The 16,121-nt window shown below is 41.9% G+C and overlaps 2 protein-coding genes across 6 annotated transcripts in view; one reads left to right on the top strand and one right to left on the bottom strand.

The window, feature by feature from the left end:
- LOC133146808 (nesprin-2) overlaps nucleotides 1–5,377 on the top strand; it is a 28,495-nt gene extending 23,118 nt beyond the window's left edge. For all 4 annotated transcript variants that reach the window (XM_061270861.1, XM_061270863.1, XM_061270862.1 and 1 more), the window contains 15 exons: nucleotides 163–325; nucleotides 441–631; nucleotides 695–845; nucleotides 915–1,097; nucleotides 1,174–1,311; nucleotides 1,401–1,592; nucleotides 1,658–1,946; nucleotides 2,827–2,951; nucleotides 3,030–3,138; nucleotides 3,211–3,407; nucleotides 3,577–3,753; nucleotides 3,846–3,974; nucleotides 4,332–4,511; nucleotides 4,598–4,665; nucleotides 4,781–5,377. In XM_061270861.1, the coding sequence (XP_061126845.1) occupies nucleotides 163–325; nucleotides 441–631; nucleotides 695–845; nucleotides 915–1,097; nucleotides 1,174–1,311; nucleotides 1,401–1,592; nucleotides 1,658–1,946; nucleotides 2,827–2,951; nucleotides 3,030–3,138; nucleotides 3,211–3,407; nucleotides 3,577–3,753; nucleotides 3,846–3,974; nucleotides 4,332–4,511; nucleotides 4,598–4,665; nucleotides 4,781–4,988 (2,500 nt within the window). In that variant the 3' untranslated portion in view covers nucleotides 4,989–5,377. The remainder of the gene's footprint in view (nucleotides 1–162; nucleotides 326–440; nucleotides 632–694; nucleotides 846–914; nucleotides 1,098–1,173; nucleotides 1,312–1,400; nucleotides 1,593–1,657; nucleotides 1,947–2,826; nucleotides 2,952–3,029; nucleotides 3,139–3,210; nucleotides 3,408–3,576; nucleotides 3,754–3,845; nucleotides 3,975–4,331; nucleotides 4,512–4,597; nucleotides 4,666–4,780) is intronic.
- A 59-nt stretch (nucleotides 5,378–5,436) lies between these two features.
- On the bottom strand, nucleotides 5,437–15,380 carry esr2a (estrogen receptor 2a). 2 transcript variants are annotated; one of them, XM_061270868.1, is made up of 10 exons: nucleotides 15,211–15,380; nucleotides 11,052–11,476; nucleotides 10,760–10,963; nucleotides 10,113–10,273; nucleotides 9,932–10,048; nucleotides 9,568–9,867; nucleotides 9,243–9,381; nucleotides 8,965–9,098; nucleotides 7,298–7,481; nucleotides 5,437–7,183 (listed from the first exon to the last, which is right to left on the bottom strand). In XM_061270868.1, exons 2-10 carry the CDS (start codon nucleotides 11,204–11,206, stop codon nucleotides 6,955–6,957), a joined length of 1,623 nt encoding a protein of 540 aa, XP_061126852.1. In that variant the 5' UTR covers nucleotides 11,207–11,476; nucleotides 15,211–15,380; the 3' UTR covers nucleotides 5,437–6,954. The 2 variants fall into 2 exon arrangements, with proteins under 2 accessions (XP_061126852.1, XP_061126851.1); XM_061270867.1 differs by having other exon boundaries at nucleotides 10,760–11,476; nucleotides 15,211–15,379.
- Nucleotides 15,381–16,121: the final 741 nt, after the last annotated feature.

Raw genomic sequence — 16,121 nt, 5'->3', positions numbered from 1 at the left:
TTGTCCAGAGCGTTACTATGACACCAGTCAGGGGGTCTGTTGCCATGGAGACTGCTCTGGTAATGGAAGACACCTGAGAATCCCAAATGAAAAGCCGCTTTTTTTTTCTTTAGGCGTGTCAAAGAAATGGAGAAACTTGAGGTTTCATGTGTGTGTGTTCAGAGTGACAAAGTTGAAGGAGACTCTGTTGCGAGTGCAGCAACTGGATAAAAACATGAGTAACCTGCGTTCCTGGCTTTCACGTGTGGAGGCTGAACTCTCCAGACCCATTACCTATAGTGTGTGTCATCATCAGGAAATACAGAGAAGGTTGGCTGAGCAGCAGGTAGGACCCACTTTGAATTGACACTCTCGGGATTAATTATGGGAGTGGTTGCTTCATGCAGCTGTCTTTCTTCTGCGTGTTTGTGGACTTTTCTGCCGCCCGTGTGTTTGCTCAGGAGCTGCAACGGGACATAGAGCAGCATACGGAAGGCGTGACGTCCGTCCTGAACCTGTGCGACCTTCTGCTGAGGGACGAAGATGCCGCGGGTATCGGCGACGTGGAAAGCGACTCCCTGCAGGAAACTAGTCATAGCCTCGACCAGCGCTGGAGGACCATTCGTGCTATGGCTCTAGACAGGCGACTCAGGTAGGAACTCGGAGATCACCTGGTTGATGCATAACCCAACTTCTATCTCATGCTTCCTTGTAGGATTGAGGAAACATGGAGATTGTGGTGCAAGTTCCTGGAGGATTATTCACAGTTTGAGGATTGGCTTAAAATGGCTGAGAAGTCTGCTGCCAATCCTAACACGGGAGATGTTCTTTACACAGTTGCCAAGGAAGAGCTGAAGAAGTTTGAGGTAAGTTGAGACTTGTTTGACCAACAAAAAAAAAACGACCTCCTCAATCCAAATTCGTGTGTCTTATAGGGTTTCCAGAGGCAGGTACATGAGCGTCTGACCCAGTTAGAACTTGTCAACAACCAATACCGCCGCCTGACCCGGGAGAATCGTACGGACCGCGCCAGCCAGCTCAAAGCTATGGTGCACGAAGGCAACCGGCGCTGGGACGTTCTGCACCGACGAGTGGCCGTCATCCTCCGCAGGCTCAAGGTACAAGTTCAGGAACAGGGATGGATGAATATCTGGAAAACAGATCTGGACGTTTCCTCTTTTCTTCTTGTTCCAGCATTTCACCAGTCAGAGAGAAGAATTTGAAAGCACTCGGGAGAGCATGTTGGTGTGGCTGACAGAACTGGACCTGCAGCTCACCAACGTCGAGCACTTTTCCGAGAGCGACGTTCATCACAAGATACAGCAGCTTAGCGTGAGGGTTCCGTTACATCACGTTTCGGTATTTTTCCGACATGTTCATTTTTTTCACTGTGTTATTTTCATGCATCATCCTTCATGCAGAGTTTCCAGAAGGAGATCATCTTCAACACGGAGCAGATTGATGGGCTGATAGTATTTGGCGAAAGTCTCATCCAGAAGAGTTCACCTCAGGATGCTGCGTTGATCGAGGAAGAACTGGAGGAGCTTCACTCCTACTGCCAGGAAGTTTTCAGCCGACTGGTTCGCTTCCATCAACGTCTCAGCCAGCCTCCGGTGAGGTCAATTTTTATGATTTATCAATTTGTCCTGTATTAGAGAAATGTATTTTTTCGACTCAGATCATCGCAGAAGAACCAGAGACCTCTGGCAACACTTTTTCCTTGGAGTCCAGCTTGGAGCTGATTGGACGGCCCTGGCTTGGGCGAAGCCAAGGAAGCCTCCCGGCCACACCTTCGCACCTGCTGACCTTTCCGCTGGAGCACTCGGGGCGGGAGACACCTGTGAGTGTCGACTCCCTGCCATTAGAGTGGGACCATACCGGAGATGTCGGAGGGTCATCCTCCCATGAGGATGACGAAGATGACGGAAGACACGATGAAGAGGGAATTTACTTCAGTGCGTTGTCAGGTGGGAAAATAAAAAGATTCTCCACGATATCAGGAGATGCTTTAATACATGACGCAATCTTGGCATATTTCTATTTTTCTTTTTTTTTTTGCATATGGTTGCATTTTTTTCTCTCTCTACAATCATTTCCTTCATTTCTGATTTTCTGATTTTATTTGCTCAGATGCCGCAAAAATTACAAAGTGAATTAGATTAGGATTGAAGAGTGTGCACATCTGTTGCAGGCTGCTTCCCTAAAGATGTTGCTTCTTTATTAGACGCATCATATTCTTCCTTTTTTTTATTTTTTATTTTTATCCCAACAAATATTTTCTGGCTTATTTGCGTCTGCTGTCTCTTTGCTTCTTGCGGCTGCTTGAAAAGCCAAGTAACATTTTCACTCTCATTTTTCTATTCTGACACATTCTTGATTGAAAAAAAATAACACGAACTGGGTCAACGTGACGCTTTCAGATCCTTTCACTATCTATAAACTTGTTCTTCATAATTCCTGATGAGTTTTCCTCCATGTTCCTTCTAAATTGATTTTCGCTCCACCTCTCTCTTAGCTGCCATTACTCGTGAGCTTTTATACTTCCGAGTCTTTTAAGGTAATGATAATAATTATTGAACAGCATCAGCCTCCATTTACTGTCCCTTTGTCTTTTTCCGCAAGCTAATGTGCCCACTTGAGTTTTACAAATGTCATTTATCTATTTTACTCAGTTTAATTTTTTTAGCTTCACAAGCCATATTTGTTAACATAATCTAATGAGACAAAAGCTTGAATAAAAAAATGGTTGACAGAAAGGTATTCATTTTGTTTTTAAAAGAGGTAAAGATATTTTATCTAAATGGTGTATTCTTTTCTATGGGTTCACTCTAAATGATTGTGTTTCAGTATCAAGCAGGTCGATGGGCGCCTATGAGTCTCCAATATGGCGATCACCAGAAGATGAAGAAACTGACGTTGGTGTAGGCAACGTTGAGGCTCCACCCACTCTCACCAGCACCCCTATAAAGCAGGTCTATTCACAGATATTTTCCCAAATATGACTTTGTCGTGTATGGACGCTTGAAGATTTTCTTTTATCTTCATTACAGCAAATGTTCCAGTGTGGTGACAACATTCAAAAAGTTTCTCTGATGCTAGATGATGAGAAGCAGGCAAAGATTGGCTTGACTAACTTGGATGTCTCAGACAGTCAGTCGGGTGAGCGAAGCCTGCAATTGAATTAAACGACCCCCCCCCCCCCCCCTTCAACTGATGTATCTGCTCTCCCAGGGGTGATTGAACGCTGGGAACTTCTCCAGGCTCAGTCCAGGAACGAGCAAGACGACGACCCCCAGCAAAATGTCACATCTGACCTCGATGATGTCATTTCCTGGTTAGACAATATCCATCCGGAACTAGACCGCCTCCACCAGTCGCATCCAAGCAACGGGATTGTTGACATGGCAACCAGAGCTAAAGAGATGAAGGTAAATGTGAGGTCCAAAATGAAATAATTGCAAACACGGCATCATGGAAAATGCAGACCTGGATCGTTAATTTAAGTTTATTTGTCGAGCCACATGGTGGTTTCTGCAATCAGTATTTTTAAAAGCAATGCTTTCATAGTTTTGTATTTCCTTTTTTTTTTTTTTTTAGGAGATGCAGAAAATGTTCACACACTACAAACCTATCATGCTGTCCGTCAATCTGCGTGCTCTGCAAGTCCCAGAGCAGCAGGAGAAGCTCGTTGATTTAAACCAAGCCTGGAGTCGAGCTTCTACACTTCTTCACCAGTGGGAGAACAATTTGAGAAGGACTCTGATGCGCTGCCAGGTGAGAAGTAGAAATGATTCTTAATATGTTATCTTAATAGTTGATTAATAAAAGGCAAACTACTCCAAATTTAAAAACGATCCCTCATACAGGAGTTTCATGAGAGCCTCCATTCTCTGCTGCTATGGCTGCCACGTGCCGAGAACAGACGCTACCAAGTGGACATCCTGGATCCAGAGACGCCTGTCCAAATTCTTAAACAGCACCATCGCTCCCTCACGGTAATGGACGTAAATAGGCTGCTTTAAGATTTTATGCTTTAGCTTTCACTGAATTGAAGGCTAATAGATAAAGTCAAGGACATTAAATTGTAGAATGAGGTCAGGACGGAGAGCATTCCATCACCATAGAGTAGATATGGCAATTTTAATTATGTTTTGGACCATCATATGAAATGTTGCCGTTAGTTGTTGGCAGGATTCTTGGTAGTATAGTCCAAGTGACCTTAAAGGAACTAGGTTGAGCTTCCCATGACCCTGAACAGAATAAAGCTGGATGGAAATAGATAGCAATAGAAAATCTGTCCAACAAAATGTGTTTGTAATTTTAGTCAGATGTTGAACACTTGTTCTCTTCAGGCTCTGGTGGAGGAGCTTCTGGAGAGGCAGACCCAGCAGGCCTCACTGCATACTCTGTGGACTCAACTCCAACCAGAAGATGGGGACGAGGCTCAGGAGAAGCTCCACGTGACAGGCAGCAAATTGAAGTCGCTCCTAAATGATGTGACCGAAGACCTGAGGATCCTACAACACCGCCTGGTCAGCCAATATCAACATCTTTTCGATTTGATTAGAATATGGTTATTTATTCTGACATCTGAAAATATTTATCCATTTAAATGCAGGAGTGTGAGATTTACAGAGATCAAAATATTCCTGGGGATTCTTCTGAGGACGTCAAACAAACAAAGAGGTACGAAAGTATCTCCTCGATGAGTGTCGTATGAGATGGTTGTTAATTAATGTGGGAAACAAAAAGAATGTTATTTTGTTAAATTCATTCCTATGTTTTGGTGCGTGCCATCCAGAAGGAAGAGAGATTCATCGCCACCTCGATCCTTTTTCTGTCGGGTCTTGCAAGCCGCTGTCCCGTTTCACCTCCTTCTCCTCTTCCTGCTGTTCCTCCCATGTTTGCTCCCCCGGTCCGAGATAGACTCGAGCTGCACCGTCACCAACAACTTTGCCCGATCTTTTCATCCCATGTTACACTACACAAACGGACCCCCGCCCACCTGACTACTTTTAGAATGAACAAAGGTAACGTTTTCCTAACACTGGCATCATCATAGTGATGAAGGGGTAGTTTTACAATGAAAAATATCCAAATATATATTTTTATGTATTTATTCTTGAAAAGACACACGGATTAAGTAGGAACAGAAGTATTGGGTCATCAAATACTTCACAGAATCATTTTTCAGTGATTTCTGAAACATTATTGGCATTAAATCGATCAAGTCCTAATTGTACTAGTTTAGAACATATTGTCTAAGTTAATTGAATTAGACTTAAAATGTCTGCTAAAACCAAGTACAGAAATAATATAATGGTCTTGCATTTCTATGATTAACTTTTTCTTATGTCTATATATTTCGGTATATTAAAGAGCTTTAAGAGTTGTAAAAGAGTTTTTTTTTAATGATTGTCTGCAAAATGAAGCAAACTCGGGAAGCTTACAAAGAACTCATGTTTTTGCCAATGACACAATCATTTATTGTTGAAGTGTACTCGCATTTCAAAACAGTTTACATTTATGGACATTTACGAAGCATGACTAGTATCTGTGTAACCTTTGACTTTTAAAAGCCGATCATATTGAAAACAAGCACTCTCCTCGCTGCGCACAGATACGAGTACTGAGATGATTCATGATTAACACATCGCCCAGCACTAGAAATGTTACTAAGCAAGGTGGTCAAATAAGTAACCGCCAGATATAAAGCACTGATTATTCATGTTAAAATAGCACAAAGCAGACAGGCTGAACTGGTACATATTTTCAACCATGGCATTTTTTTTTTTTTTCTTCACTAAACATTCCGTGAACGTTTCATTATTTTTAACAGTGCATACAACAGCAATAGCCACATACAAAAATAATTGTTTTGTTTTTTTTCCCTTAATCAAAATTCAAACAGGTAAGTGCAACTTTGTCAGAAATACAGTAGTGGTTATAAACTTAACCAAAACAAACAAAAAAAAAGTTCAATTTGAAGAAAATGCATTGAGCAAACTGGCAGAATTTTGATGGAAATTCTTTTTGAAATTTGTCCAGGCGGTTTTGTTTCTTTTATCACCTATGTAATAAAAGCTGAAAAAAAGATGGCTGAAGGACTGAGCTCTCTGCTACCATGCACAATTTGGCATGTCATTGTAAACATTAAATGATAATTAAATGAGTGGTAATTTCAACCTATAAATTCATACTGCAATTAATGAGGTCGCCCTCTGCTGGACATTTGGACAATCCTCCAGTTTTAAGGCACTTTGCATATTGGCTGATATTTGTCGCTTAACTACATTTTGTGGGTTCTGTCTTGGGCTTTATATTCAGGCAGACTCAATAAAAATAATCACAATTTCTTCTATTTTGTGTATCTGGTCCCAAATGATTTTATATAAAACAAATGGGTCATCCAATTTTTAAGATCGTCTGAATTCATAGTTAAGGCAAATGTTGTCATTCTTTTATTCCTTTTATCTAAATAGCAAGATTTAAGGCACTACCTTCAGTTTTATATAAAAGGGTCCTATTAGAATGTTCTTTCGAGGTAAACACGAAAGAGCACAGCAGCAGGAAAAGATCGATCAAGACTAACAAAGAACATGGCCCGGAATAAAAGCGTCTCCAAGATGATACCTGCACAGACCGATTGTGAGTTAAGTAAACCGTCTTGTTATTTTTGTCTTGCGCTGTGTATGGTGACTGAAATTTGATTATCTTTCCACAATAGAACCAGTTGTCATCTAATTAAGAACAAAGGTGGTATTTAATAGACTCGATGCGGTAAGGCAATAAATACAGGACTGCATGAGTTACATTTTGGATGATGTGCAAAGAAAATCATGAGATTGTACATTCACTGACTGAATCTGACTTCAGTCTTGTTTTTTTTTTTTCTCTTTAAACCAAATTTTAGGCCAAGTGATGCAAATCATTGCATGTGAATGTGCGTTATAAAGCCAAGTGGTGACTGAATGGCTACTGGGCATCACTGTTGTTGGTAGTGCAGCTATTTGAGGAGGCGCTTGTGGAACCTTCGTGCTTGGTGGAAACCTCCTCCTGCTGCTCCGTGGCCTCCTGCTGCGAACCCCTGGTGGGCAGCCGGGAGCTGTGCACGATGTGGGCGTCCAACATCTCCAGCAGCAAGTCGTACAAAGGCACCACGTTCTTCATTTTCATGCAGTGGAGATGGTCCATCCCCTTGTTGCTGCGAGGTAAGACACAAATCATGGTTGGACACTTTGCATTCACACCCACCGATACTAAGAACCGATACTTGATGATGCTCTTATGTATATATCTCAGGTGTTTAATGGCTCACCTGACATGGCGGATATGTGAGAGCAGCATGAGCAAGTGAGCCAGACGGGTGTACTGCTGGCGGAACGTGAGGCCGGTTTTGGCGATAGCCCACACCAGGGCGTCCGTCACGGTATCGAGAAGACCCAGCAGCTTGGAGCGGCTCTGCAGCTCATCGCTGCCCTCAGAAGAGGTGAGGCACATGTCTGGGACGAAAAAGAAAACACGTGTGACGGGAACGATTTTCTTTTCCGAATGGATGCTTTCTCCAGATCATTCCGAAAGGTATGACCCCGTGGTCCACCATAACAACATCACTGATAAGATGTGAGGACCGCTGTTTAAATATAGAGCAGTGCAAAAAGGGATTTGGACTATTTGACCTTGATCGCGAGAGTGCTGATAAGCAACAAGCACCAATACCACAGCCATCTTGCAGCAGCTATCATTTTTAAATCCATTAATTCCATTTATATTTGGCCAAGAGAAAATAATTCACCTTTTTAACCTAATTTGAACCAGAGTAGCAAAGGTTAAATATTGCCTCTCAACAGCTTCAACCCATTTGATTTTTATGTCCACATGGAGATTCGTTCAAGCCCAACATCTGTTTTTGGTCTCTGTTAAAACTCCTACGGGAACACTTCCATCCTTTCAGCAGCAAAATAACATCAGAGGGTCTTCAGTCAGTCAGTCAGTCAGTTGGTCGATAACTACCTGAACCCTTTTACTGTTTCATACTGAGTGAGAACATTTAGCGTGTTTCCTCTGTTTTTAGCGTCAACAGATTTTTTTAGCACTTTTTTTTGATCATACAATATTTGTGTCAAATCATTTTGATGATTATTTACAACTTGGAAGGATCTGGAGTTATTTTTTTTATTTCTTCCCCGCTCGCAGCACTGAAACACATTAAATAGTAACTATAAAATGAAAACAGCCCGTTTAATGACTTCTTTGGGCTTGTAAAATAAAATGGTGAAACCGAGAATCTCATAAACTGTGACTTTTGATGAATTGTTTTCCATAAAAAAAAGCCTTCGCTGAAAACTCTGTCATTCAGAAGTTGTATAAACGTCTCTCTTTCAAGAATCGGATTTCATATGCTTGAAAATTGACTTTTTATTTGTGTACAAAACGTTGGGTCTCTGGCTTGGCTGCCAAGTCATCAAGGGGTAGAATAAAAGAAGCGCATAAATCTTTTTATTTCTGAAAATGTGTAATTGAGCGAGCTTTTCTGCTGCTCCATGGGCGGAAGTATTTTATCTGCCATCACTGTGAGCATTTGGACTTCTTTTCTCATCACCTCCAAGAAGACCCCTATTGTTCGCCCGCTGGGCTGATTCTCCGGGAGCTCTTTCAAATTAGTCCAGATATATTCATGAAATCTTTTTTTTTTTTTTTTTTGGAGATAGCACTAGACGTGCTTTCCAGTAACACAAATTCATTTTATTTTCTGACTCACAGCTAATACACCAATGATGAGAAATTATGAAGCTGTGCTGGGGGAAGATGGTGCAAAAAAAAAAAAAAAGCCAAAGCCTGTTCAGGTTTGTGAGTTGAGCCACCTCAGAGCTTGTTGTAACTTGACCACATCACACATAAAAACATTCGGCGAGGGTACGGCTGGACACGTACGTAGCAGCGCCAGTGTGTGTGTGTGTGCGTCTGGCTTTTGTGTTGACTCACTGGAGTTAAGGAGGATCATGGCCTTGAGGCAGACATACTCCTCCCTCTGCAGCTTGAGTTCTCTCACCCTGGATGTGGCGGCGACGAGCATGTCAAAGATCTCCGCAAAGCCCTGGACGCAGCTGCCCTCTTCTCTGCCGCACAAACACAATCGTTGTTATTTCCGATTAATAGGAAAGTAAAAACTTTTTGGGGGGGGAACAGACTCTAAACGTATTGTAAGCGTTCAAATATTTCCGTGGAGCTTTGTTATTTGGTGGGAACTTGGAACAAAATACCTGTTCAGACTGAGGTCAGGTGAGAAGATGAGTTTCCCTGGATGGTTGACTGACCTCCACATCAGTCCTATCATTAGCACCTCCAGCCAGCAGCACTCCAACATGTGCACCTGGTCCAGAAGACTGAGCTCCACAAACCCTGAAGAGGTCACAGTGGAGCCATGTGTGTAACGCTGACATGCCAAACATCTTATGAGGGCCATTTTTTTCGGAAGTCAAACCAACTGCATGAGCATACTTATTCATTTTTAATTTCTCCCTAAGGATTGGTGCTCGACTATCCAAAACATCTGTTCTGGTTCCCGACAGATCCAGACACACCTACCTGGGATCTTCTTGGCCCAGCTGATCATGTGAACCAGCTCCTTATCAGCGAGGTTAGTCAGAGACATCATGACGTTGGCTTCGGTGAGTGGTCTCTTTATATCCTTCATCAGGTAAATCTCAGGTGGCTCCGCCTCCATCATTTGCTGTATTAGCTGCTCCGGGGTCAAAGCGGGTGGGTTGAGCTCGGAAATGGCCGCTGGTTCCGTTAACGCCGGTGCTCCGTTAGTCTTGCTGTGCGAGGACAAGCTCACGCGCCGCCTCTGCTGGTTCCTGTAGTTTCCACGCTCTTTGCGCATACCTGACAAGATAAATTAAAAAAAATGAGAAAAATATGATATAAAAGACGTTCAAATGCGGCTTACCACATTTGGTCATGCCAGCTTCGTAGCACTTGCGAAGACGACACGCCTGACAGCTCTTACGACGGTTCTTGTCGATGGTACACTGATTGGTTGCCGGGCAGATGTAGTCGTTATGGCCTGAATCAAAGATGGAAGTCAAGTCAAATATTCCATGACTGTGAAATGCTTCTGTTTGCTTCACCTTGAATGCTCCTCTTAAAGAAGGCCTTACATCCTTCACAAGACCAGACGCCGTAATGGTAGCCTGAGGCGTAGTCCTGGCAAACAGCACAGAAGTGGAGGTCTGCTTTCCCGCCCGATGACACCACGACTTCCTCGCTCTCCTGGGAACGCCGGCGCTTGCTAACAAACGGTAAAAGCTTACTGCGGTGTACGCAACAGTGGACATGCAAATCAGGTCAGAGTTCAAAATGAATATTCTCCACGATTTAGAGAGTTGATCTTGGTAGGCACTTGTTGCGAAGCTCAGTAGGACATCGTGACAATTTTGGGACGATAAGAAACCTGTTGTTTAAAAATACGACCTGAAGAAGAGAATTGTGAACAGTACTGTGTGGAATTCTTGGATTGGATACCATTTAAAATCATCTGAGTTCTTGCTCTGGTGGAGATTGATCCAACATTGTGATGTTTATAGACCTGACAAAGTACATATGCAGATTGGACCTTGGACAGAAGCTATCTCAATCACTTCAGAATGGAAACTATCTCCGTATCAAATCAATAGTCCAAAGTTAAAATCAATATATATAATTATATGCATCATATTCTATATATTTATCAGGAAGGGTAATTAGTGACAGAACAACAAATGATGTCATGTCCTACCTGGCAGTCAACTCGCAGTCACCTGGTGATAACTCCACCCATGGACTTTGACCAGGCTGGCTCTGCTGTGGCCGTGCCTGGGAAGGGTGCAGCGGTCCGGGCGGGCCCATATGCCCGTGACCTGGCCAGAATAAGGAGGGCCTTAGGGACTGGTGCACAGGTGAGCAGTCTGAAAGCCCTGGCCCGGCGTAGAAGATAGTTGGACTGTAGAAAGGGATGGTGGTAAAGTCATGGCTGAGGTCGGTGTAAGGGGAGGGAATACAGATGGGCTGGCTGGTTTCGATGGACAGACCCGGCGGGGAGGAGGCGTTGTGGATGGGGGAGAGCATGCGGCAGCCCACTCGGCTGGAGTCCACCTCCTGGAGCTGAAGGAGGGGCTGACCCTGGTCTGTGGCCATCCCAACTACAAGAATGTCTTTCTAAGAATGGAAATCCTACATCATCCATGTAGGATAATACAATCTAGGATGCAATGGCGCTCTAATGTAAATCTCCTTTACTGGTTAACTTAATACTGAATGCTAGTTGTCCAGTGACTTGGTTGGGCTTAACTATAATCACTGTGGACTTCCACTGTTAGGATGCAGCCTATACATGATGAAGATGTGCAGTTTGGGTTGATAATCCATAACATCTCGGAAATAAGAGAATGGCGTAGGAGGGACCATGTTTAATGCTTAGACCAGCCATGAAGACTCAGAGGCAGAAGGGGCATCCCTGCAAGAAAAATAAACTTGTTTAAAAAAAAGCCCATGAGAGCGCGTTGTAGCAGAACATGATGTCACAGCACAGTTGACCTTTTGTACCAAACGGATAACCAATGCAATTTTTAAACTTGTGAGCCATTGTCCTCAAGTGCCCCGAGGGACTGTAAATATATTTCTCGTTCCTTTGCATATTGTAAACAATATTTGGCACACGCTGTCAAATACAAACTGCTCATTTCTCAAAGTCTTAACACTGTTGACAATACATAAAACAAGCGCACCTTATTTGTTTAAGCCTACCCTGACTTTTCCTTTGGATTTTTTTTTTCTTTGTTAAATCCTAGTCTTATGCGAGGAGGAACTTGAAAGTAAGGAAATTGATTCCAAAGTGTAACCACTTTGGGGTTTTTTTTGGTTACAGTGAATAAGCATTAAACCACCGTTCTATTTTCCATTAAATACACTTTGAGGTCTCCCAATGAAAAACGATACAGTCTCCGGACCAAGTTTAATGGGGCCCTCCTTAGCCTACTTTACAACAAAAAAACAGTCAAATTCTAATATAATTATTATTAATAATATTAAAAGCTGTATTTTTTTTGCTGCAGAATCCTTTTCGGTGTATTCAAATCCATTTCAAAGCCACAAGCAATCTTGTCAAAGTGACTGTTGTTAAAGGTCAAACATCTTTTCTGCTCGAATTTGCCTGCTACTTTGCATATTTTACTCTTCATTAGCCAGAAGAAGAAATATGATTTATAATGTACTTTAGACAAACACCTGTTAGATCGATATGCCACACACACACACACACACACATACTTGATCCCAGGAAAGTACCGAACATGTTCGTTTGCTTTTACAACATCTGATACAGCAATACCCGGCAGAGTTAATCATTCCTGGCTGGCAGCTGTCTCGTCTTCACTCCCGGTTGGAGAACATTCTTTGCTCCTTTTTGGCATGGCTTTCATTTATTGTCAGTTTATTCCCACTCGTGTGAAGGTTAACCACGTACTGAGGAATGATCTATCTATTCGAACTTCACACCATGTCAGTATCGTCATTTGATAAAATGTTCAAATCTATTATACATTGACGTTACGCGAGAGAACGTTCCCAGAACACGGTGACCCTGTGGAGTGTTCACCGATTAGTAGTAAGGAACACTTCTTCAAACTTGCAACAACAAAACTAAACAATGGGAAAGACAATGAACCAGCTTCAGGTTATAATTATAATTTCAATTTATTGTTCTTATTTCAGATGTTGCATTTGTTCTCACATAATATAAATAACAAAGTTGCAGACATCAATCTTATATATTGTATTAATTATTTGTCAGGATTCCATTTCTAATGCATATATACTGTGCCTTTGTTTCTGCAGTATTTTTTAGACTTGTGTACTGTACACACATGTAAACAGAGTGATATCTGATACAAGTCACATGAAAGTTCACAAAAGAGAGCCAACAGGAGACAAACAGGCTGTAGGCTTAACCCTAACCCCCATTAAATATGTAGAAGCTTGGATTTTTTTTTTTCATTGGGGCGTAAATATATTTTTGCTGTGTATATTTCAAAATAAAACTCTAATATTGATGATGATCATGTGATCATTTCATATGACAGTGCTCCAGTGGCGGGGGGTCAACGACATTTACTTTGAAAACGATCCAATTATGGTAGACGGATCAAAGTGAGCCGGTTCAACTTTACCTCAGTCACCTGGGAGTTTATCAAGTCACCAAACAAAGTGAAAGAAGTACGCGGCGTTTGAAATTTGACACCGATCGACGGCGAACTAATTTAACCAAAGTTGATCTGATCGCCGAAGTAATTCAATACCAAAGCTTTTCGCTGTCATTGACTTTCCTGTGCGTTTGCACTAACAATAAGTTCACAAAAACCGCAGCCTTGTTCCATTACGTTTCGAATAAACTTAAGTCTGATTCCAACGAAGTGACTACTAAATCAAATGAGTCACACTGGACGAACAACAAAATAAAAAAATAAAAAACCACGGCAGGACTTCTTAAATCACCATTTGGGGGTAAACGCAGATGTGGAGTTTACCCGCCTTTGCTAGAAGCTTTGACCTTGACTTTAAAGCTGCCTCCCCTCTTGACAAACATGCATTGTGTGTCTGGGTAGGGGGGGGGGGGGGGGCATGTTTGTACTAAACTGTTTATAGGCAAATAATGGTAAATATTAAAAAGTTGCAAATTCACTGGTATCTAAATGGGGGCTCATTCCAAAGTTTTAATTAAATATCATATATCAAACTTGAACACCTGCATACTCCCGTAATTACATTTGCAAATATTTCACAGACGCGCTCACTCCCACCCTGTGCACAAAAGGTCAGCGCCAAATAAAGTCAAACTATAAATGACATGCCTTTTCCCAGCCATTAAAGACAAGTCCATGCTTTGAACACAAAAGCTCAAGGCCGATGCCGTTTCCCATCCATCCCTCCCAGATAAAACCTCCCCGCCTCCTTAATATTGCGGATATGAAACGGCTGTGCACCAAGAAGCTGCGCCTTCCTCCGTTAAGGAGTGAATGGTGGTCCGGGCCAGCCAGTGGGAGTAAATAGTGAGAGAATTTTAATAAAAATAAAATAACTGCCGTGTTGATAACCCACACAGAGAATGGACCTTGGCGGTATTCCCCCGCTATTTGTTACTGTTGCCAACTTGGTATGGTTTGGGTCATGTTTTTTGAAATCTTCTCAAACCCCCAACCCAAATGTAGATGTGGATTTTAGAAGTGTCCTGGCTGGTTCAGCAATAGCAATTGAGTTCTTCTGAGGACTAAATAAATGCATTATTACAAGATAATAATGGGATTTTATTTTATTAAGTATTTATTAAGGGATTTTATTAAGTCTTAATTACAGATGGTGGCTTTCGATTACAAGACAGGATCGATTTGTTGTACTCGCAGGGCGCTACTAATTCTTTAAACGATGATGACAATCATTAAATTTTCAGCAAACTGAGATTACGGAAAGTACTTTGAAAAACATTTACCTTTGTACCAGCTGTAAAACCCCAAATAATAATTTCCAAACTGTTAGAATTAATGATAAGACAAACTATCACGTGACATAAATTTCCTGCGGGGCCGTGAGAATAATATCTGCATCAGCGAGACATCGGGAAAAAAAATCAAACAACCACAGTCGTGCAAAATGCCCACCCTCCCAAAAAAATGCATCATTACAGTTCCAACAAAGAAAACAAAAATAAGAATTATCTCCCCAGCGTGCTTGAGTGATATCAGGCTGCAGTTTACACTCTAAGTCTTGATTGAAATGTTCTCATAATTTTAATGACCCCCACACCTTCTTCCGATTGTTATTGCACTCGAGAAGAACCACGTGTGCAGAACGTTTTTCAAGCAGGACTATGTGGCACTCCTTGTACTCAGATGTCAACATTATTAAGGTGATAAAGACCAGAACACCTCATAAAGTATTATTACTGTTAACTCCGAAAGATTCTCTGCTCGCACTGGTGATCTCTTGCAGGACTATTATCTAGCTGTCACCTGTTTAACCAAAGAGTGGCGTTTAAGTGTCATCGGAATAATCACGAACGCTCCAGGCCTTCATTTGTTGCGTGAGCAGAAAATGTTTGACATGCAGTGGCTGTAGATTCCCCGGGACTTGAGCCGAACCTTGCAAGGCGGAATTGTAATGCACATTAAAAATAATAATAATAATAGCAAGACTCACCTCCGCTGCCAAATGGGGCAGCTGCACAAAGTTGTTGCGACAAGCTTGACCCCTCTGCAAAATACTCAAGTATGAAATAACATGACCACTGGACGGAGTTCGCCGAATGATTGCGTTCAAAACAACCCACTGGCAAATCCAGCCCTAAACCAGAGGGACCTCACTGGAACCTGGTCATACCAACCATAGTAAGTTGCGCAACATCCGGTTCGTCCCTCCAAAATAAGATGGTTCTTTTGTTTTGTCAAGTAGTCCTAATTTCTCATAAATAAAAAAATAACATGACAATTTGTCGGCACCCCTTGTTAAAATTGCGTTTTTTGTGTGTGTGTGTGTGGATTCGTTTTGGATACAAAAAAGAACACATCTCAAATGATAGTGCTTATTTTCTTAACTGTAAGGTTTCTTTATTGGTTGCTCTTTCTATGACCACAAAACCTCTGAAGTAGACCACTGCAAGATAACTATCATTTTAACCCCACAAATTTAAAGAAATTTTTAAAAAGCCTGCTACCTAAAAACACATCCAGTCCTCCTGATATTTGCATGTTCCCTAGTTGTGATTGACATTTTTCAGAATATCAGATCATGCAGGTCACCCATGACCCTAATGAGAACAAGTGCTATGAAACATGGAGGGTGATATATTTACATAATAATGAAATAGATGTACTTGCCAGGTGCTGTGTGTTGCTGTAAACATGCTCATCCTTATTGCTGATGTGTACTGAGAGCAAATGAACGCTCAGCACTGTTTAAACTGAATTATGAATCATTGCACAACAGGAGAATCCGCTCAGACCGAGGTGCAGGATCCAGATTTTATTTTTGGTTGATTTCACAACCGGGCACGTTGGAGTAGTAGTTGGCATTACGGCCTTATGAGGTTCTTTGTTCTTATATGGAGTTTG

This window comes from Syngnathus typhle, linkage group LG22, assembly GCF_033458585.1.
Source record: "Syngnathus typhle isolate RoL2023-S1 ecotype Sweden linkage group LG22, RoL_Styp_1.0, whole genome shotgun sequence".
Lineage (NCBI taxonomy): Eukaryota > Metazoa > Chordata > Actinopteri > Syngnathiformes > Syngnathidae > Syngnathus > Syngnathus typhle.
Note: the sequence above shows the minus strand (reverse complement) of the source record. Positions and strands in the feature narration are given on the sequence as shown.

Coding starts and splice junctions, on each gene's coding strand:
- esr2a (XM_061270867.1), bottom strand. CDS start 11,157: ATGGCCACAGACCAGGGTCAGCCCCTCCTTCAGCTCCAGGAGGTGGAC. Junction 10,274..10,759: donor GACTGCGAGTTGACTGCCAG/GTAGGACATGAC, acceptor ACCGTTTGTTAG/CAAGCGCCGGCGTTCCCAGG. Junction 9,868..9,931: donor AGCTGGCATGACCAAATGTG/GTAAGCCGCATT, acceptor TTATCTTGTCAG/GTATGCGCAAAGAGCGTGGA.